The sequence below is a fragment of the Diaporthe batatas genome (assembly GCF_019321695.1).
Source record: "Diaporthe batatas strain CRI 302-4 chromosome Unknown Contig00026, whole genome shotgun sequence".
NCBI classification, from domain to species: Eukaryota; Fungi; Ascomycota; class Sordariomycetes; order Diaporthales; family Diaporthaceae; genus Diaporthe; species Diaporthe batatas.
The window spans coordinates 174,053-194,323 of NW_025408573.1; the positions used below are offsets into that span (position 1 = coordinate 174,053).

The 20,271-nt window shown below is 50.9% G+C and overlaps 6 protein-coding genes across 6 annotated transcripts; 4 read left to right on the forward strand and 2 right to left on the reverse strand.

Annotated features, from left to right (window-relative positions):
• Positions 1-3,347: 3,347 nt before the first annotated feature.
• On the forward strand, positions 3,348-4,779 carry KVR01_013418 (uncharacterized protein; the record flags this gene model as incomplete). The annotated part of the gene is made up of 3 exons (XM_044791224.1): positions 3,348-3,428; positions 3,500-4,265; positions 4,325-4,779. The coding sequence occupies 3 exons, from the start codon at positions 3,348-3,350 to the stop codon at positions 4,777-4,779; spliced, it is 1,302 nt and encodes a 433-aa protein (XP_044637680.1).
• Positions 4,780-5,725: 946 nt separating this feature from the next.
• Positions 5,726-6,843, reverse strand: KVR01_013390 (uncharacterized protein; the record flags this gene model as incomplete). Its single annotated transcript, XM_044782424.1, has 1 exon — positions 5,726-6,843. Exon 1 carries the CDS (start codon positions 6,521-6,523, stop codon positions 5,726-5,728), a length of 798 nt encoding a protein of 265 aa, XP_044637652.1. The 5' UTR covers positions 6,524-6,843.
• Positions 6,844-8,415: 1,572 nt separating this feature from the next.
• KVR01_013369 (uncharacterized protein) lies at positions 8,416-10,342 on the forward strand. The gene is made up of 3 exons (XM_044781775.1): positions 8,416-8,518; positions 8,567-9,611; positions 9,670-10,342. The coding sequence occupies exons 1-3, from the start codon at positions 8,456-8,458 to the stop codon at positions 10,329-10,331; spliced, it is 1,770 nt and encodes a 589-aa protein (XP_044637631.1). The 5' UTR covers positions 8,416-8,455; the 3' UTR covers positions 10,332-10,342.
• A 2,133-nt stretch (positions 10,343-12,475) lies between these two features.
• Positions 12,476-13,409, forward strand: KVR01_013347 (uncharacterized protein). The gene is made up of 4 exons (XM_044786270.1): positions 12,476-12,835; positions 12,913-12,981; positions 13,046-13,115; positions 13,177-13,409. Exons 1-4 carry the CDS (start codon positions 12,638-12,640, stop codon positions 13,212-13,214), a joined length of 375 nt encoding a protein of 124 aa, XP_044637609.1. The 5' UTR covers positions 12,476-12,637; the 3' UTR covers positions 13,215-13,409.
• A 3,704-nt stretch (positions 13,410-17,113) lies between these two features.
• On the forward strand, positions 17,114-18,458 carry KVR01_013343 (uncharacterized protein; the record flags this gene model as incomplete). Its single annotated transcript, XM_044794757.1, has 2 exons — positions 17,114-18,191; positions 18,271-18,458. 2 exons carry the CDS (start codon positions 17,114-17,116, stop codon positions 18,456-18,458), a joined length of 1,266 nt encoding a protein of 421 aa, XP_044637605.1.
• Positions 18,459-18,577: 119 nt separating this feature from the next.
• KVR01_013345 (S-methyl-5-thioribose-1-phosphate isomerase MRI1) lies at positions 18,578-19,856 on the reverse strand (the record flags this gene model as incomplete). Its single annotated transcript, XM_044788451.1, has 2 exons — positions 18,578-19,557; positions 19,649-19,856. The coding sequence occupies 2 exons, from the start codon at positions 19,854-19,856 to the stop codon at positions 18,578-18,580; spliced, it is 1,188 nt and encodes a 395-aa protein (XP_044637607.1).
• Between the last annotated feature and the right edge of the window lie 415 nt (positions 19,857-20,271).

Below are 20,271 nucleotides of genomic sequence, written 5' to 3' on the forward strand. Positions count from 1 at the left end.
TAAACAGAGGGGCTGCTTACGTCGCTCTCTGTCGACAAGTGAACAGCGCTGTCGTTGGCTAATGGTGTTACTGCTGCACAACCAGGATTCGAGAATGACGTTGTCGACGACGCTCCACGGATATTTGGGCATGGAAGAGAGTTTCTTGAAGGATCCACTGCTGGGGCCGAATACTCGGGCACAGTCTGCGTGAAAGACGTGGTGGTGTCACAGGTAAGGGAAAGACTGGGGTGGTGCTGGAACCAATGCCGTGGTCGTTGGCGCGGTGTCCGCAAATTCCGTGATTGTACCATTGCAGTCATAGGCCAATACCGTCGTCAGAGGTTCCGTAACTGTCTCCGCATGACTCGTCGTTGTTCGTGGAGGTTCTTTATTAGCCTCGACCATGTGAAAGCCGGAAATGTTTGTAGCAGCAATCGAGCTCGCGACAGCCACAGGGGTACAGGTGACGGTGACGGTCTCGTTGCAACTGCACTTCGCATCAAAAGAAAGCACGAGCCGCAGCACCTCATTGTGGAGGTGCTGGTCAATGGAGAGAACATCTGTAATTGATGTATCATCAGCGCGCGGACCAACGCTAGTCAAACCATTTTGATCGGACATACCAGGACCTGCAGTAGAGGCAACCAAGACAGAGAGGGCCATGATGGCAAGGCTAATGCAGCCATACCATGCCGTGCGAATGGCCATGGCGACAGAGCGAGCTGTTGAGAAGGAATGGGAAGCGGCGCGGGTGGTTCTGGTTGATGGGATTGCAGAAGGTATCGAGGCTTGCGTTGAGGTTGAGAAGAGAAATCGGAATCAATGTGGGGAATGGAAGTCTGGCTATGATTTTATAATGGCTGGGTGACTTGTCGTTCGGGCGAACCAACGACACCAGCGGTGAATAGAAAGGTCTGTCTGTAGAGTGACTGTTGATACGGAAATTGGGATGAAGGCCAGACCTCGTGGTTCGATGGCAGAACACGATGATGTAGGCCTCGAAGCGCCGGTATCTCGAAGTGAATCAATGTGTATATAGAGGATCGTTGGAGCAAACCAACCACTTGGGCGGAATCCACTAATGCCACGGACCTTGAAAGGCATTTGCTTTTACGCAGCGTTTACAACAAAGGGAGCGCTTACCACCGTATGAAGTCGCCATTTATGTCCTCGGAAGTATACGGAATAGAAGCGAAATCACCTAATAGTGCGTATAATGTAGCCCTGGATTGCCACAAAAACTCTGACGCCGCGCAAGCCCACGGTTGAGCTGTTTCCTCGGCTTCTAAAAATACACAAACCTCTTGCAAGAAGAACGAACCAAATTTTAGAAAGTATTGAAACATGATACTTCACTGGTAGGAATTTGATTCGACGTAGACTCTCAAGTTCGTGGGATCATCTTGCATGCGGTGATCCTCAGAGTCCTTTCGTCGGGCGACAGCATCGGCCTCACAAGCTTATCAAGCCCCATAACAGCTCGCTGAAGTTCGTCCTGTCGGTCTTCCAGGTCATTCGTATTCAATGGTTCGATAAAGTAGGCAGAGTGATTTCCTTTCCAAGCCGAGGCGACGTCCACGAGCTCTCCGTGGTCCACAATGACGAAGACAACCAGTATCTCATAAAGCCGAAGTACACCCCGCGAGGCGGAGAGAAGGTCCTTCAAATCGTCCATGAAGCGGGGAATTTCCGCTTTGTGGTTAACAGATGCAGCCACCGCCACTCGTCGGATCATGGAGTAGTTTGCGAGCTCGGTTTTTGGTGCCCTGAGGAATCGGCAAAACAAAGCGACTTCGGCGCTATTTTGGAGGTAAAGGATGTCTCTTCTAGACTCATATTGTCGGTCTGGAAATTCAAGTACCGGCGAATTCCCTACCGCAATCAACCCTCTCTGCCTGGCGAGCCAAGCCAGCAGACGTGCACGCATGTCGCCCATTTCGACCTGTAGAATGGCAGGGACGGGATTCTTGATTGTTGCACCATGGACACCAGCCCAGGTCAGCCTGCCATTTGGACTGGATGAAAGCCGTGCAGGCAAAATCCAGACCCCGGGTTTTGTGTTATCAAAGTGCTCATCGAGGCAGATTTCGTAAATTGTGAGACGTACCTCGGGGGGTAGGATAGGATGAGACGGCATAATGCTGTTTGATAATACGATAACGACTTACCACTAAGGTTTGGGATCAGAAGAGATGACTAGATGGGAAATCACATATCGAGGCCATGAGTCTTCCGCGAGCTGCAATTTAAATCTTTCGATTTACTGCATGACACTAGGGGTGGAGCTCGCACTGCATGTTGCTGCCTGGTGCGCCGCAGGGAGGGGCAAACCCAAGTGGAGTACTCGAGAGAAGAAGCATCTCCTCATTGTTTGCCGCCAAAAATACGAGGAAAATAGATAAAAGATTTTGCAGAATGGCACTATGATGACCATAATACCACCTTTCGTTTCAAGTTTCTAGAGCTATGATGGCCTTAGAGGCGGGTTTTGGGGTACGGGTCTTATGTGTCAGTAAGATAATCAATGGCAGATTGGTTTTTATGGTCTTTTGGCCGGGCAGCAATTCAGTTCACTACTGGTGAAACGAGGACAACTTGAAGATGAGCCAAATCATGCCAGTTGACTCTGCTCCAAACATTCACTTGTATCGAAACTGACTTCTGCGCACACGAACAGGACCATACCCGCTGACGAGACCCCGGGGAGCTAACCCACCCTGATCTTAACAGAGGACCCATTGATACCGTCGATTGCAAAGGTACATAGTTATGGCGATTCGCTCAGTTGGAAGTCTCAATCTTTGGCTTCCCTGCTCTGAAGTGCCAGTGGTTCACAAGCGAAGTATGACACGGCCCCCACCCCGCCCCCCCCCCCCAATATATAATCATCGAGGTCTACTAGCTCATCGCGAGACCAGTTTAGAACGTAGGACCATGCGGAACTCGTCTATTCTTTCTTCGCTTTGGTTTCTTCTGACATTTACAGGGGTGGATGCGGTTGTGGAGGGGGTTTCAAATGTTGGTTCTAAAAGTTTCCTTTCACTATCAGCTCCTTCCTGATTGGGAGCCCTGCTTCACTCTTTCGGGCCAAATTTCCTCATGCATGGTTGAGATCAGTTGGCTCTAAACATTCCTTCCAATGAAGCTGGTTCTGAAAACCAGGACTTACCTCACAGGGGTCGTGGGTTAGCAGCTCCGAGGATCCAGAAGTTGGTCGAAAAGAAAAGAAAAAAGACATGCGGTCCCCAACAATTCCAACTCGTTTTCTTCTAAATCATCTCACTGCCTTCCGACTTCTTTCATCCTTCAAACGTTTACCAGTCTTGCTTTTCAACCCACCCCAGTGTGGCTGCACCGGCTAAATTATGCCTGTTCACGTGAACCAAGCGGGGTTTGACCGCCGGCTGAATGTAGTTCAACAACTTCTTCACGACCGTAGGCTTGAGGTTAGTGATTGATGTTGCGGTGGAGCTGTGCCTTTGTAGCTAACGTAGGATCTACCCCGTCTTCCCGGCAGCCCTCCAATATATCAACCCTGGCCTATGACGAAGACTATGAATATCCCTTCAACAACTTCCTTTTCAAAGTCGAGCTGGCGGCGCCTGCATTCGCCTCATCATTTCCGGGCACTCAGCCTGGCACATGCAAAGCTCCTCCTGAGGGATTGTCCACGCTGGCTATCAAGCTCAGCAATCCCGCAGCGCATGATGTGAACAATGCCAACCGCGTGGAAAATGACGTGGCGGCACAGCACCTTGTTCGGCAGTCCTTGGCAAAGGTTGGGCTCGCGACACTAGTGCCGGACGTCTACGCCTGGGCGCCAGCTACAGCTATTGACGAAGTAGATGAGAGGGGGTTTGGATGGATCATGTCGGAGTTTCGAAATGGCATAGACTTGGGCCCGGATTTTGCTTCTCTCGACGTAGAGAGCCAGAAGCATGTCTTGGAACGGATGGCGGCTATTCTTGGGGCACTACAAGCAGTAGATTTCCCGAATGGAGTCACTAAGTTTGGCGGCGGGCTCAAATTTGACTCGGGCGGCCGAGTTGTGAGCGGAGAGTCGCCGACGTTCCAGGATGCGAGGCCTACTGACTCATATGCCGAATGGAGAGTGGCAAAGTTGCTTTCCCGACTCAAACGAGCTGCTGAAAGCCCCGTGATCAGGGGCTGGCAAAGCAACGGTGTTGCCCACAGAATCGAAAGCTTCCTGGCCAGCGGCGGCCCCGAGACAATGCTTAGTACGGTTGATGTGCACAGAAAATGCATAATACACGGGGACCTTAGTATGTACTTAAGACTTCTTTCTCTTCTGCCTTGTCAGCGTCAAACTGACCTCCATAAGCCATATACAACATGCTTTTTGACAGAGAAACTAAGCAAGTTACGGCAATTCTGGACTTTGACTTTGCGTCTGTCTCTCACCCATTCGAGGAGTTCATTTCTATGTCGTTCACCCACACCGGCGGCAACCTTGGCGACGAGGGGACCGCGATCAGCAGGGCAATTCTCTCGGGCGACTTCACTTCTGCACCTCCAGAACTTGACGAGAAATCAGCCAAGGAGTGGGCCATTGCAAAGACATGGAACACCGTGTTGATGGAGAGTGCCGCACTCGCTCCAAGCCAGATCGAGGGCGTCAAAGAGATAAATGATCTGATGCAGTTCCAGATGCTCCTGTGTCCCTATCAGCTATGCAGTGATTCTGCGCTCGAGGGACTCGACGATGAGACCAGGGACAAGATGCGGGAACAAGCGGAAGCGGATCTCGTAGAGTGGCTTGAGAAGCATGGCTATTGACTTTTATAGGTATTGACTTTCACCTTTATCGATTTGGAAACGTGTTGGAAGTGTCGTGATGGATAACACCTCAGTCCAAGCTGCGGGTCAATACGAGATCGCAACAGAGGTCCCGAGGTCTGACACGGGAACTTCATAACATGAAAACGATGAACAGTATAATAATTACAGGCAAACATGTCTGAAGGTGGGGCATAGGCAAGACTGGTAAATAGAAAATAGCAATTCCATCAAGGCTCCTCAGCGACGTAACTGCTAAGCGCAGGCAAGTCCGCCTACTCAGAACAATAAGGAGATATCTCCTCTGCGATCGAAGACGAATGGATCAACACCTAATAATAGTCTCTAGGGCGATTGCGTATCTACCTGGGCATCCCAGGCATAACTTCATTTATCATTATCCTCGTCACGAATCCGCGAAATCAGAACACCATTCTAAACTGCAGCTCCGAGTTCTCTTCAAATAAGCCGACTGTAATAATCCAAATATCCTTTAAGAATGACGATATCTCCGCACATACGGCTCTTGGGGCTGGCAGCTGTAGCAATTATGGCGGAGAAAGATGTTGGATATTAGTTCTGGCACCCAGACAGAAAGTTATACTTGACTGGTCTGCAAGATAAAAAGATCACCTGCGCAGGTGTATTCCATTGATCCGTTGAAGTCTGACACGAAGGCATTCTACTCACCCGTCCTGACGTGTGGTATCTTGAAATTGCAAATACGGGGCTACAAATTCTCTTTCCACTGTTATTGGCACTGGATTTCTTCAAACGCTGGGTCTTGAGCGTTTACCACTGTATGAAGGCGCCACGTACATTTTACATGTATGGGGATTAAAAACGAAACCACACGGGGCTACAAAAAGATAGGGTATCCAAGACATTGATATATCAACACAGCTTGTCCTGCAAGCTTTCACGGTGTCGCACACGCCCTCAAAACTCAGACGACGCTCTGTGGCTCCAGAGCAGGCTCCTGCAGCTTCCTGCCCGCCCTCTCAAACAACCCTTCGTCTGCGCTCTGCTCCAGCTGCTCCAGCTCCTTTCCATGCTTCCGCTGCACCCTCTTGAGCAGCAGCGTATTGAATGCAAATAATGCGGCGCAGATGACAAGGTCGGCGGCCTCGACAATGCCGGTGACCATAGCCGTGACGCTCCATTGCCCGTCCTTCTGCGAGTAGACAACGACTAGAGTCGAGATTAGTCCAGCCAGGGCATTGGTCGCACCCGGGAGGTAGATGCGGTTGAGCAGCCAGACGTAATTTGATCGCCACCGGAACGACAGCCACAATAAGCCTGCGGCACCTATCCCACAGGATATGGCGGCGACGACGAGAAGGGGGATGTTCTGGACGTGGCTGAGGACAGCACTGGCGGTGGGGGATTTCGCGGCCAGGTCCGGGTCTTCGGCCAGGTCGCGGATGCTGGTGAAGGTACCCGGGAAGACGATGAAGCCGGCGAGGAGGAGCCAGCCGAAGAGGGCTGCGAGGATGTTGTGAAGACGGGGGATCTTGTCAAGGTGGAGGAGCATCTCCATGTAGCGGGTCTGTAAGGTGTTTTGCCTCTCCAGCCCCGCGGTGGGTCTTCGCTGTGGAGCACTTCCATTGACTGTCCTGACGGAGTTGTTTCGCGTCGTGGATGATCGAGTAGAGGACAGGCGTTGAGGATCGGGCTTCTCTGAACGTATAGAGGGATGCCTCACTGTAGGGGGCTTGCTTGTGGAAGGCTGTCGTTGAGGCATTTCTTTGGTTTGCTTGCACTGGTCTCCAAGTATTCTAGTAAACACAAGGCGTTTGACATAACAAGGAGAGTCACTTGGGGACGGTTTGATGGCCCGGGGTGAAGGATCTAGATAGAAGGCAGCCAGGTATGCGCGTGGGGTTCATGGACAGCAGAAACTCTTAACAGTCCTGCTCCGCTGATACACAAGAACAAGATATCCGGCAACGCTGAATGAAGCAACAAGCTGACATCACCACGAAAGCTTTATCCGTTGTGGTTGGCTCCGCGCCCTGATTTCCCTGCCTTCCACCACCGACCTAGACGAATCCAGTAGTTGAGCCGCCACACCAGGTGAGACGATAGAACGTGATTATCACCAGGGACCAGTCTTGGCGATTTAGCCATATATTCTCTAGAATGGCGCGCGAAAACTTGGTTCGGGAGCCGGTACAGGGGCCTGGGGTGCCATAAGCATGGGGTTGCAACCATCATGCGGGATGACATATCCCTGTCAGGTTCCGTCAACGCAAAATTCGAAGGGTCTTGCGCCCCATCATAGACCAATCAGAATTAATCCACACGTTGGAGACCACAACCCCGGGCATGTTATCTACCTAAGTATGCTGGAAATGGGATCTTCATCACCGGCAGGGTCTGTAAGACCTGCTCAACGAACACGCCGATGATGCGGCAGATCAGGCTCCGTTGACCAGTCGACACGGTCTCGCGTTTCAAAACAGCCAGGAAGTCTGTCGTGATCTCGTACATACCATACCTTATCAATACTGGTTTCTCTTCTATTCTGCATACATATGAGGACTTACATGGCGCCTTCACACGGTGGGAAACATTGAAGAACTCTGCGGGGTGTAAGACCACATAACTGCAACCATAATCACACCACCCACTAGAGAATTACTTCTCGAGGTAGACTTCAGGCGTTTGTTGGCGCAGAGGGGGTTTTGGGGTCGTTTGCAGTTCAATTCGGGAACGACTGGCAGTCGCTCCTCGTTTGTGGGCGGCACCGGCATTGCCGTCGTTATGGCGGTCGCCAGGGTTGATCTGGCTCCACAGAAAAACAGTGCCAATTCGGCTATCTTGCTAGATGCTACAAATATGCCTTGGGTGTCCTGTTTTTTGTGGCCTGGTATAGGGTATCGCCGGACTGCCATAAGGAAGGTCGTTTTAGGCTTCTCAAGGTCCTGATGTCCGCATATATGAGAGTGTGTTTGTCGGAACCTTCTCTGCCTATGCAAAGGCATCGAGGACCAACCCTTGCCACCCCAGGCCGAGGATCTGGAGTTATTTCATATTTCACCGTCAGCCAGTCGTTGAACGAGATGAGTGGCGCTGAGAGTAGGTATCATTGGTCGTTGTTGACAGACGGCTGGGGGAGCAGATCCCCGGCTAATACCAAAGACTCGTCTGGAAGCATTTGAAAATCCTATTCGAGGACTCGGGAGGTGCAAGGGAACAGACCCGTCCAGCTCCGGCGGTGCTAATGTTCTGCGGCTGAGACGCCACAACACTTTGTGCCAAAAGAAGAAGGCTGCACTTTGAGTCCGCGCATGAGTCCAGGGCTTGGCAGACATGCGGAAGCATCCGTTCCAATGTCGCACCTCTGCAAGTGTCAGCCACCCAACGCAGATCCAAGCCAAGCGGGGCCTGGCAGCTGATCCCAAACATCCAAATGGTAGATGAGTTTTCCTTTGGCCAGCTGGCATGCATCGCTTGGGTTAGTTTTCAGCTGTAGGTTGCTGGGTGCGGGGAAGTTGCACAACTTTGGAAGTGATGAGGCTCTGATTCAATATTGTCGCCGCGACTATAAATCACCCCTCTTCATGAATGCCGAGAGCCTGATCTCACATTGTTTCTGTGTTTTTCCCGCCCATGTCATTATCTGGTCTTCCTCTTCACCGTCACTTGACAGAGGTCGTGGGTAGAATTAATCATGGCGAATTGTACCAGTCCCAGCGGCCTGCTAGATGCCGAGAACGATATTGTTGGTCCTGGAGTAGGTCTTCAAATTCGATAAGTGCCAATTACCCTTGCTGACTTACAGGCTCTGGCGGCTTTTTTCATAACTGCTGCTATTACTTATCTGACTGTAATATTCGCCTACATCACAGACACACTGGACAGAGATCTTATCAATCCGTTTGATGCCAAAGTGGTTGCTATGACTCGAAAGCTCCTATTCAGGTCCAAGCCCAGGAACCAGAATCCGGAAGTGGGTATCAAAACAACTGCTGCGACCAGACGAGATCAAAGCGATGATGCCTCCAGGAAAGCCCGCAAAGACGCTGTCTCAAACTTCCTAATCAGCCTGAGTGATCAGCAACTGGTCACAGGACTTGCCGTCCTGGTCGCAGCCGTCTCTGGGCAGCAAACACTTACAGGATATGACTTCTCCGTCGCCACCTGCCTCGGATGGTTCTCGTGCACGACCCATCTGACCACCATCGACGTGCTCTGTGTCCATTTCCAAAGGCATCGAGTAATCAGACATTTTCGCGTGGCAGGCCTGATCTGCCTCATGGGCCTCCTGTCCTATGCTTTCATCAGGACAACATCCATAACCATATTCGAAATTCCTATAGACTGTCCTGGGAATGAACCCTCGCTGCAATTCTACGTTATACCGTCTCTCCTCCCCTTGTGGATTGATTACTTTAGCGCAGTTCGCAAGATCTACCTTGGCCCACTTACAAGCTTCTGGGACGTTGCCGAGCTCAGGTCAAGCCGCGATAAGGAATCTCGCCGCGACGAGGTTCACACGGATTCTGCAACCGATCAAAAATTCACTTCACGCATGAAACAGCTCACAGCAACGAAGCACGAGAGTCGGTCTAAGGAGATCCTGGATCTTATTGACAAGCCTCGAGAACATGCGCGAAGTCGCCTCGGCCTGTTCTTCTATGACGGATCATTCCTGGAGACCTTCCCAGACATGACATACAGTTTCTGCTTTGGTATCGCGCAGGTTGTAGTGTATAGATGGGATTCGCCAGAGCTCTCTGAGGAGTCTACGGAGATGGGGTTTGGTCAGATAACGGCATTGCTGTTGCTCTTTCTTCCTTTCCTAGCGATCGGCGAGGCATATGCCTGTGGGTTATTCAAGAACACGTTCAATTCCACCATTCTTTGTTGCTTACGGTTTTGCAGCATATCGCGCAACACGCAAAGACCCTTTGGGAAGTGAAGCAACAGAGGAAGACGAAAATGGAGTCGCTGGATATCTTGACCGAGCCACGCAAGCATGCTCCCAGACAGGTGCAACAGCCAGCATAGCAGAAACACCTGATCATCGGGGTTCCAATCAGTACTTTGAGGAAGCCGCGGCTTCTCTACAGCGAGCGACCCATTCCGATGATCACATCAGCCTGGAGCCCACGCACTCCGGTACCCCGGAGACATCACGGGGAACGGACGTGGATCAACATCTCTCTGACGCGCAGGCTTTTGAGCATGGCAGGAGCTTAGAAGACGTCAAAGACCTCGACCGTTATTTCCCATTGGAAATGAAAAAGTTGTCCGCCCTAAACCAAAGCCGAGACTTAGCAACATTAAGGGAGAATCTGCTCAGCCGCTACAACTTGATTAAAAACGCAGAGGATAACATGACTTTGGGATGGCCCATTGCTCTCTTTGGGCTTCACCTTTCAATTGGTGTTGTCGCAGCTGTCTTTTTTAACTTATCTGATTCTCAACTCCAACTCGCTGGTATCATCTTGAATGTGTTTTCGATCATTCTTGGAAACATGAAGACCGTTCGCCAGCTCATCAGGTTTGTGGATGGGAAGAAAAGACCACACACCAAAATATAGTGAGAATCCTAGTTGCTGTGTACCTACCAGGGGGAGGGGGGTCCCTGACATAGGTACGCATGTATGTTAAAACTTAACCTTTAATTAAAATCAAGATACTATATTAAACGACTCGTAAAATGTTAGTGAAATATTATTATACGTTAAATCTATTAAGGGGTTAAGTTTATGTGGTTTCGCTTCTATTTCGTATATGTCTGAGGACATACATGGTGCCTTCATACGGTGGTCAACGCTCAAAACGCCAGCCGTTGGAAGGCAAAAAGAAGAAAAGAAAACAATAAAGGCCCGGAAGTATTCCTTCACAAGTGATCCCAACCAGTGATAAGCATCTTCCAACGACGCTGTCTTACGTACTGTAGGTCCTCTTCAATTTCCTGCAACAACTGAATTACAGGCAGGACGAAGGATCTTGTCCTTTCGTCTTGCTACTACCTCCTGACTGGAATCCTAGGACCTGAAATGGACACTCTGGGAGCTTCTTCGCAATCTGTGACATCGTGTCCGCTGTTCAGCCGTGAAATCGCCATTCCTGCTTTCGTTACCTGCTTCTGGAAGAGTATCCTACCCTCCTGGCGCGCTGACCATGCATAACGCTCAAACTGCCCCTGCGCAGATCCCCGCTCAACAACGTCCACTCCGCTGATGATAGGTTGTAGGCAAAAAACAACGCTTGGCTCTGCAATGTGCTCGTGTTGGGCATACATTCAAAGTGTTACAGAAAATCCACTGGAGTATCGCTACCTACCCTTCACCCAATCATGCGCACATATTTGTAGTCATGGCTACTACGTAACCTAGGGTATTAGTGAGCTAGGTAAACTGAAGGAATCCAAGCCTTGAGACTCGGCGGAGACAAAAGGCAACCGCTGTGCGGGCCGATGGGCGAAGAAATGTGATTCCTTTCCCCCGGGGCCTGCAGACACTCAGGGTGGACGCTCGCTGAGAGTGGCGTGACCTGAAGAAGTCAACTCAAGCTTAAAAAAAAAACACTAACCACCCTCTTGAACCCACTTATTCTGCAACGAGGCTATAGCATCACGTGGAGAAGTGATGCGAGAAACAGCTGGTGGGTTTGGCACTGCTCTGTAGTGGAGAATATTAAGTGGAGAACATACTCTAAATTCATAGTTTCAATAATATAGACTTATATATAGCGTAGCAATCCCTCACCATAGGCCATTGATGGGACGGACGGCTTGTACGTGAAGCATGAATTACCTCCCAGTGCAGCAGTGAAGGTCCTCCTCATTACTCTATTTCAAGCTTCCCTACCATGTTCACGAGCTCATTTATCAACATCTTGAGGATCTCACAGCATATCTGCGAAGCGATGATGTGGAATTCATTTCTACTTGGAGGATGGGGACAATCCCACCAACTGGCAGCAATTAGCCCGGGTCAAAGCGTCAAGAGCAGCCCCTTCCACAGTCTGAAGCTCTAGGGCTGACTTTGTTTCGGGCTAGATTATTATGGCCACGTTTCCCCCCCTCTATTGAACGAACCGACATGATCAGACGACATTCTTTAGCCCGGCTGAGTAAGGAGTGCAGTCTTTTCACCTTTTTTTAACCCGCGGCGCAGGCTTGTGTACCATTGATTGCAACTGCAACCCGAACCCGCGTACATCTTGTTTATAGGGAACCCGTCGACCCCGACACCTTCCCGGGAGCTAAAATCAAACCCCAGGGAATACTAGACAAAACCTGCACGATCAGAGTGTTATTCGAATCTCAAATTCTCACCTATCGTTGCCTGCATTCCGGCGCATTCGATATGGACACGGCGCAACTTCATGCTAGACGTCCGAAGGGATGCTCTTGACAGCGCTGGCAGCGGGACGCCCAGTCAGGCAACTCAACCGACCCGTTTGGCTGATGGTTATCGGGCCGTGGCTTTTCAAACAGCCAATGATGCACCATGGATGTCTACATACGGAGGCCAAGCTCGGGCGCTCGGAGGCACCGTTCCTCGGCAGGACCGGGCCTTGGAACGAGAACTTGCACCCGATGAGGATTGTTTTGAGAAGTGTACAGGAAACAACAACGTGGCTAGGGAAATAAAATAGAATCAGTCGATATTATATATAAGGCGCTGAGCGAATGTCCTCCCTTGACGAATTTGACATCTCATCCTCGTCCACCATACTCCCAATCCACCCACACAGCATTACTCTCTCCTTCTATAAGCCATCCACTTCTCATCCTAGAAAAGTCTGCGACTTTCCGTTCTTATTACTACTCGATCCACTTCTCAGCCCACACAAGTCTGCGACTTTCCATTCTTATTACTACTCTCTATTCAAAATGCACTGCAACATCGCTCTCATCGCCGCCTTCATCGCCGTGGCTCTGGCAGCCCCGACGAGCATCCAAGGCCGCGTGGGTACCGTCCAGCCAGGCCAGGCCTTCGTACCAGAGAAGAAACGTCAGCTCGATGCCCTCACCGGCGGCCTCCTGGGAGGCACAGGCGGGGCTGGTGGGGCCGGTGGCCTTGATGCCCTGGTAGGTTATCGCATCTCTTACAATGCCTTGCCTGCAAACAAAAGGCCCTGAGCACATACTGACCTTCGGAAACCAAGACCGGTCTTCTACAAGGTGGCGCTACTGCGGCAGCAGGAGCTGGACTCCCCGGTGCCCTCAATCCCTTGGTAAGCGGTTCCTTCCCCCATCATTATTTATAGATTCTGAACCTAGACTGACGGCCATGCTTAGGCTAGCTTCCTCCCAGCTTCCGGCGGCGCGAATGGTCTTGAGGGTACTGTGGCCAGTGGCGTCGATGCTGGTGAGTAGAGAAAGATCCCCTTCTCCACCGAAGAAATCTTGACCTAACATTTCGATTACAGCCCAGGGCGCCCTTAAGAACCTTGGAATCCCTCTGTAGTTTTGGAGGCAGATCGGCGTCGTCGACCAACATCTGTCACTCAAATCGGCATGTTCGTTGTTGTACTAGGAGGCTCACACCCCTTCCTTATTTGTATGTATAGGACGTTGCTGGATCTGCAGGGCAGGAAAGCCGATACCACGGCTGTCAGAGTGAGAAAGACCTATCTTTCGCCAAATCGATCCTGTATAACCATTCAATCGATGATTTCTACTGTTGGCTTTGCACAAATCGCGAGATTCAGTAAGACTCGTCATTTCAGTGCGTCCATTGATGTTGAGGATATGGCTCCCATAACGGCGCCTTCCCAGCCTTATACGGACGCGGTCCTATCGCAGAGCTACACTTTCCATCGATTGGTTTAATTCTTTGGGTTCCTTAAAGAGTATCAAGAACGACCTTGTGTAGACATTTAGAATATAATCTTGCACCCTACTTGGCCAAGTTAGACTACCAGCCGAAAACCTTCTTTCAGCAAAATATCATATACTCAAACCCGCGGGGGCTTTAACCCGACTTAACCCTCCAAGCTGTATGACACCGGTCCTTAATATAGAGACTAGGCCATTTATCGACAGTAGTAGGGACTTACTATTATAACACTCTATTATCTTAAAATTACAAAGTCTTATACTCTTTAATTATATATTTAAAAAATAATTCATCTACCTTATTTAATAAAGCTTCAATTAAATTATATTACTATTATATAAAAGTAAATACTTAAGTCCTATCATCCAAAAATATTATATTTATAAATATAGTTAAAACACGATAGGTACATATGGCCTCAGCCTTATGACACACACACAAGGCTGAGGGGCACCGTCTAGACGGGAATCTCTAAAAACAACGTACCTATGTAGGATCGAAGCTACCTTTGGACTGCATGGCGGGCACTTGGGAACATTTCTTGTGGGAGCCCACGACGTCGTCATCAGATTTAGCAATAACTGCTCGGCCCTGAGCAGAAATGGCGACGCATTTTACATGCACCGCTAAGGAAGCCAAGAGGCTCTTTTAGGCCAATACTCTATTCTCCAGGGCTCAAAATGTGAAGCGCTAAATGAACGCCAGCATGACTAGCACAGGGCCAAACCTGCCTGGGCCGGACACCGCCTGCACCTGTAGCTGCATCTAGCTCTGGCAGGTGACTCCTAGTACCATGGGACCCCACCATTTCGCACACCCCACCATCTCGCACAGCTAAAATTTCAAGACCCTATATAAAAGTCAATAGTTCAACCTTCTATTTTTTCACTATTATTAGCTTAAAATTTATATACTATATATAGTTAGAAAGCTAATTTTTTAAAACTTACTATAAAGATATTAAAATAATTCTATATATTCTCTATTATTAATAATAAATCTTTAATTAAAAAGAGTTAAAATATTAAAATTTATATATAGTTTATATCTATCTACTAATAACTATTTTTTTAATTTCTTTCTTATTTAAAGTTATTAAAATTTTATTAATATTTTTTATATATATTATAAAGTTATTTTTAATAAAGTATTTAATTTTTTTAATTTATATTAAAATTAATTAAGAATAATAAGATTAATTTTTTTATTAAAAATAAAAGTTTTATAATAGAAATTAGATTTTAAAATTTTTATTTAATAAAATAATTCTTAATATAAAATTTTAATTTTAATTTTAATCTTTATAAGTAAAAATAGTATAAAATAATATTATTAAAATTATATTTCTTAAAACTATTTAATTATAATTTATTAACTTATATATACATAATATATATAGAAATAAGAACCTAATATAACTTTTAAAATAAAATAGATATAATTTTAAAAATATTTTATATATACTATATACTAGATTATATACTTATATAAAAATCCCCTTAAAATTAAACTAAGTATATAGCCTTTTATATAGGTTTAAAAGTTGAAAGTTTTAGTAGGGTGTGGGGAAATTGGCTGTGCGAGATGGTGGGGTGTGCGAAATGGTGGGGTCGCATGGTACAGGCCTGAGATACTTGAGCCGTGGGGGCCCCACAGATTGATCTCACCAAAACTATGAAGATTTTGCAATTGATCAATTAGTCTTGCAGAGCACAGCTACATCAAAACTTTGAAAGTTGGTCAAGCATGGCGACCTGGCCACAGTCACCCAGCGACCCGGCAACCTTGGCGAAAATAGCGGTCCGCCGCCTCGCACAAGGGAGCCCGCTGGATTTGTCACAGAAGCTGAATGAAGCCTTGGGCAAGAGCCCCGCTGGGGGACCGGCCGGTGAGACCAAGCATCAGGCGTGCTGCAAAGTCGAATCAACAGCCACCTCCGGTGCCCAGAGGGGAATTACAGCCTGAGACACTATGCTGCCGTGCGCCAGTGTGCATGAGCAACGATGCACGCATGCTGGGTAAATTTCAGCGAGGCCATGAGTGGAAATTATTGTATTGAGCATGCTACTCGAACGATTTGACAAAATGTCATATGGCCACTCGATTAAATCAAGTGACTCCGAGCCAGCCTTCTCCTCGTCCCCCCCAACCCCTCCTCTCACAAAAGAAGAAATGGAAGACAGACCCCCAAGTCACAGCAACGGAAACCCCCAGCGTTGCCCTGCATCCAATGATGATGCGATCGAAGGCACTGTTGAGTTGCTGTGCGATACAAATCGTTCAGGCTTGTGTGCCAAGATCCTGACTGAGGCTGTATTGGGCTGTCGCTCTGAAAAAAGATTATGCGGCAGCTAAAAAGCTGACGTCTTGTATGTTCGTCATGTTTGTAACAAGGATTGCTGGTGCGCCTGGTTGGCGACAAGGTCATCAATCATGCGAGCGGGATCATCCTCACTTCGCATGTCAGATACAGCAGTTTGTCAAATCATATATACCTGGGGGTAGAACACGCTCAATGATGACATGCTCTTGGAGCATGCAGGTGGGAGCGCTTGGCCATACGGCCATCGCCGCCGGCCTGAGTGTGCTGAGACCGTGTTTCCCCAGGATGTGCTGAAAGCAATGAGGATCAAAGTGTCTAGAGTGGGGTGGGACACCAGATGGAAGTCATGGTGATGAGGAGGTGAAGCAGGAGGTGAAGCAGGACGTTTGTATAAGACAGTTCCTGTTGAAGGTCGTTGAAGCATCAATTGGATGCAGTCGTGCCAATCAAAGGGTAAACAAAACCTTGAAGTGTGCATCCAGAGTTGTTGTGTGAGGGTCGAGAGAAGAAGTGAAGTGAGTAGAGGAAGTCTGGGAAGACGAGGAGTCCCTCTGCAGACAGATATCAGTTGTTTCCCCAGAGAACAACACGCTCTCCTGACTTCAGTATGGATGACAGTATTTGGCACTTGCATGGCATGAGCTGCAACAAACTCTCTTGGTCGCATATGATAAGTTAGATTGAGGTGACTATCTAGACTTTGCGAATTTGATGGTTGGATGGTAGAGTACTCTTTTTTGCTCCTCCTTTCTTGCTCGCTTTACTTGAAACCCTGGGAACATTTGAAGGCTCAGCAGTAAGAAAATCCCGCCCCGAGGTTGCCCTTCTTGTCGTATGAAACCTGGTTGATCAGTCCTACCGAATTTCTCGAGTTCGCCAACGGGAGGCCTAGGTGTTAAGGAGCAAGCAGGATAGGCGAGCGAGATGCGACTATTTACCAGATGTGAGTACTGACCGCTTAACATTGCAGGTCTTCGGCACAGCTGACAGTTACTACAAGGCATGGAGGGTAATAAGTACCTAGGCACTTCCTTCACACTTATTGGACCCATGCCGATGTCGGTGCCGAGCAGGTGCCGAGCAGGTGCCGAGCCAAAATGTCATGGCAGAGCACCAGAGCTTACCTGGAGCTCCAGCCGTAGCTCCTGCACCACCCATTGAGCTGCTGGCATCAATCGACGCGACCCAAGATATCTGCCCCAGGATGTTGTGCCACGAACTTCTTCTTCTCGCGCTGGGCTTGAGCCAGGCGACGGGCTCCCTGCTCAGCCAGCAGCAGCAGCCATTGGGCGTTGGCGAAGGCAAAGCCGCATCATTCGACGCCACGACCGACAACGCGCCGGCATACCGAAATGACCTGCTCGCCCTCCACAAGAACCTCGTCGACATCTCCTCCACGACGGGGGCCGAACACGAAGTCGGCGCCTTCCTGATCGACTACTTCATCTCGCGGTCATGGCACTACGAGGTGCAGAAGGTAGTCCCCAGGAACAACACCCCCGAGGGCAGCGACCGGCTCAACGTCGTCGCGTGGCCCCCATCAAAAAGCTCAAAACACCACGCCACGAAGCCCGACCCCAAGATCCTTGTCACCAGCCACATCGACGTGGTCCCACCGCACATCCCCTACTCCATATCCGACGGCAAGGTAACGAGGTCCACCACCATCGCGGGCCGGGGCTCCGTCGACGCAAAGGGCAGCGTGGCGGCCCAGCTCACAGCCGTGCAGGCCCTGCTGGCGCGCGGCGCCGTCGCGCCCGAGGACTTGATGGTGGCGTACGTGGTAGGCGAGGAGCGGTACGGCGACGGGATGCAGGCCTTCTCGGCGCACGCGAGGTCCTCCTCGCTGGCCTTCCGGGCGGCCATCTTCGGCGAGCCGACCGAGAACAAGCTGGCGTGCGGGCACAAGGGCACCATGACGTGCGAGGTGGCGGCGGCGGGCAAGGCCGGCCACAGCGGGTACCCGTGGCTGGGCAAGAGCGCCAACGAGGTGCTGGTCCGGGGCCTGGCGGCGGTCGTGTCGGCGGACCTGGGCAGCAGCGAGCGGTTTGGGAACACCACTGTGAATATTGGGACCATGCAGGGCGGGGTGGCGCCGAATGTCATCCCCGCCCACGCCGCTGCGACTCTGGTGTTCCGGGTTGCTGTCGGGCCGCAGGAGACTGGGCATGAGATTGTGCGGGAGCGGATGAAGGCCGTGCTTGCGTCTGTGGATGATGAGGCGCTGAGTGTGGATTGCCCTGGGGGCGTTGGCGTGGTGCCTTGTGACTGTGAGGTGGACGGTAAGTGGTCTCCTGCTTGGCTCAAAAGCTCAGAACACGATAGAGTGATTACAGGCACTAATGGGTATGATTCTGGTAGGGTTCGATACTATTGTCGCCAACTATGGCACCGACATCCCGTTCCTGGAGGGCAACCACACCCGGTACCTGTATGGACCTGGCAGCATCCTAGTCGCCCACGGCGATAACGAGGCGCTGACAGTGGGCGACCTGGAGGACGCGGTGGAGGGCTTTCAGAAGCTCATCTTGCATTCTCTGAAGCACTAAGTGGGTATCACAGCCTGCGAGGAGGCCAAATTGTACATAGACATGGGAGGCGACAAGACCTATCGTGATCCTTCCTATATGCCCTGGTTGCGTGGGCCTGGCTTACACCAGCCTTTGTCTCATTGTCCGCCCACAACCTGCGCCCACCTCTCCGGCATGACCTCCCTGAAGTCAAATTTACCCTCGGCGTTCTTCACCACCGCCCCCTTCTCCGTCACAATCGCGTCGATCAGCTCCGCGGGCGTGACATCAAACGCAGGGTTCCACACCCCGATCCGCTGGTCCGCAATAGCCACCCTGGCCGTCTGGGAAACATCCACGGCGCCGTCAGCACCGACAACAGCGCCGCTGATCTGCGTGAGCTCCTCGGCCCTCCGCTCTTCGATCCTGATCCCGTCGCCCGTGAGCGTCTCTAGGTCGACCGACGTCGTGGGCGCCGCGACGACGAACTTGACCCCGTGGTGCCGCGCCAGCACGGCGAGCTGGTACGTCCCGATCTTGTTGGCCGTGTCGCCGTTGCGCACGACGCGGTCCGCGCCGACGATGACGGCGCCGATGTTCATGCCCCCCTCCCTGCCCTTGGCCCCGCGCAGCCGGAACAGCGCCGCCGCCATCGAGTCCGCCACCAGCGTGGCCGGGATCCCCTCGTACACGAGCTCGAACGACGTCAGCCTGCTGCCCTGGTTGTAGGGCCGCGTCTCGGTGCAGAAGGCGTGCCGCAGCAGGCCCTTGGCCCGCAGCGTGCGGATGATCCCCAGCGCGGTGCCGTGGCCCGACGTCGCCAGGGACCCCGTGTTGCAGTGCGTCAGGACCGAGACCTGGTTCTCTGGCGTGTCGTCCGCGCCGCACGCGCCCGCCAGCCAGGCGGCGCCGTGCTCGCCGATGGCGAGGTTGGTGTCTAGGTCGCGGGCGAGGATGGCCTCTGCCGTCTCGACGAAGGCGGCGACGACGGCGGCGGGCTCCGAGGGGGCTGCGGCGCGGGTGGCCGCCTTGAGGTGGTTGATGGCGTTTGTGAGGTCGACGGCCGTGGGGCGGGACTCCTTGAGGTAGTCCAGCCGGGCGTCGATGTACTTGATCGTGTCGTCCGCGGACATGGCGGCTGGGTGGATGTTAGCCTTGTTTATGTAGTCTCAAATCTGGAATGGATGTAATGCATGTGTATGCTCGCATTCATGCAAGACTGAACTCACTGCATGCGCCGCGGTCAAGCTCGACCGCCAGGGCCAGGGCGGCCACGATGGCGATGGCCGGGGCGCCCCGCACCCTCATGGCCTTGATGCAGTCGAAGGCCTCCTCGCAGCTGGACACCTCGTCGTAGTGGTGCTCGTGGGGCAGCCTCAGCTGGTCCAGCACGTCCAGCCGGCCGCGCGTGTACTTGATGGCTTGGAGGCTGGCCATCTTGTCTGTCTGTTGTTGTTGGGGGTTTTTATATGCCTTGAGTGATAGTTTCTGGATGACTGGCGATTCGGGGTAAAATATTAGTCTGCGATGATGGGTGGTGAAGTGATACGGGTCGTTGAGAGGGCATAAATATACTGACTGGCTGTACGATGGTGTATGCTGTGTAAGTCGGGCAGAAAGCTGCCCCTCCATGCTGCTGAAAAGTTCTGCCCCTCCGTCTTGTTGCGTCAATCTTCAGGGGTCCCCTGCTGTACTAGCGCTGGTTGTTCAACTTTGATGCCAAATGTCTATATAACAACTCGACATTTATCAACATGGACAATGTTTACTGTTTACGTTCTCGATATCCACTAGCTACCTAGGTAGGTATCTTGTCCAAGATACATTCACTGACAGTTCACATCGTTTCATC

Coding starts and splice junctions, on each gene's coding strand:
- KVR01_013369 (XM_044781775.1), top strand. CDS start 8,456: ATGGCGAATTGTACCAGTCCCAGCGGCCTGCTAGATGCCGAGAACGAT. Junction 8,519..8,566: donor ACGATATTGTTGGTCCTGGA/GTAGGTCTTCAA, acceptor GCTGACTTACAG/GCTCTGGCGGCTTTTTTCAT. Junction 9,612..9,669: donor GATCGGCGAGGCATATGCCT/GTGGGTTATTCA, acceptor ACGGTTTTGCAG/CATATCGCGCAACACGCAAA.
- KVR01_013347 (XM_044786270.1), top strand. CDS start 12,638: ATGCACTGCAACATCGCTCTCATCGCCGCCTTCATCGCCGTGGCTCTG. Junction 12,836..12,912: donor CCGGTGGCCTTGATGCCCTG/GTAGGTTATCGC, acceptor TCGGAAACCAAG/ACCGGTCTTCTACAAGGTGG. Junction 12,982..13,045: donor CCGGTGCCCTCAATCCCTTG/GTAAGCGGTTCC, acceptor GGCCATGCTTAG/GCTAGCTTCCTCCCAGCTTC.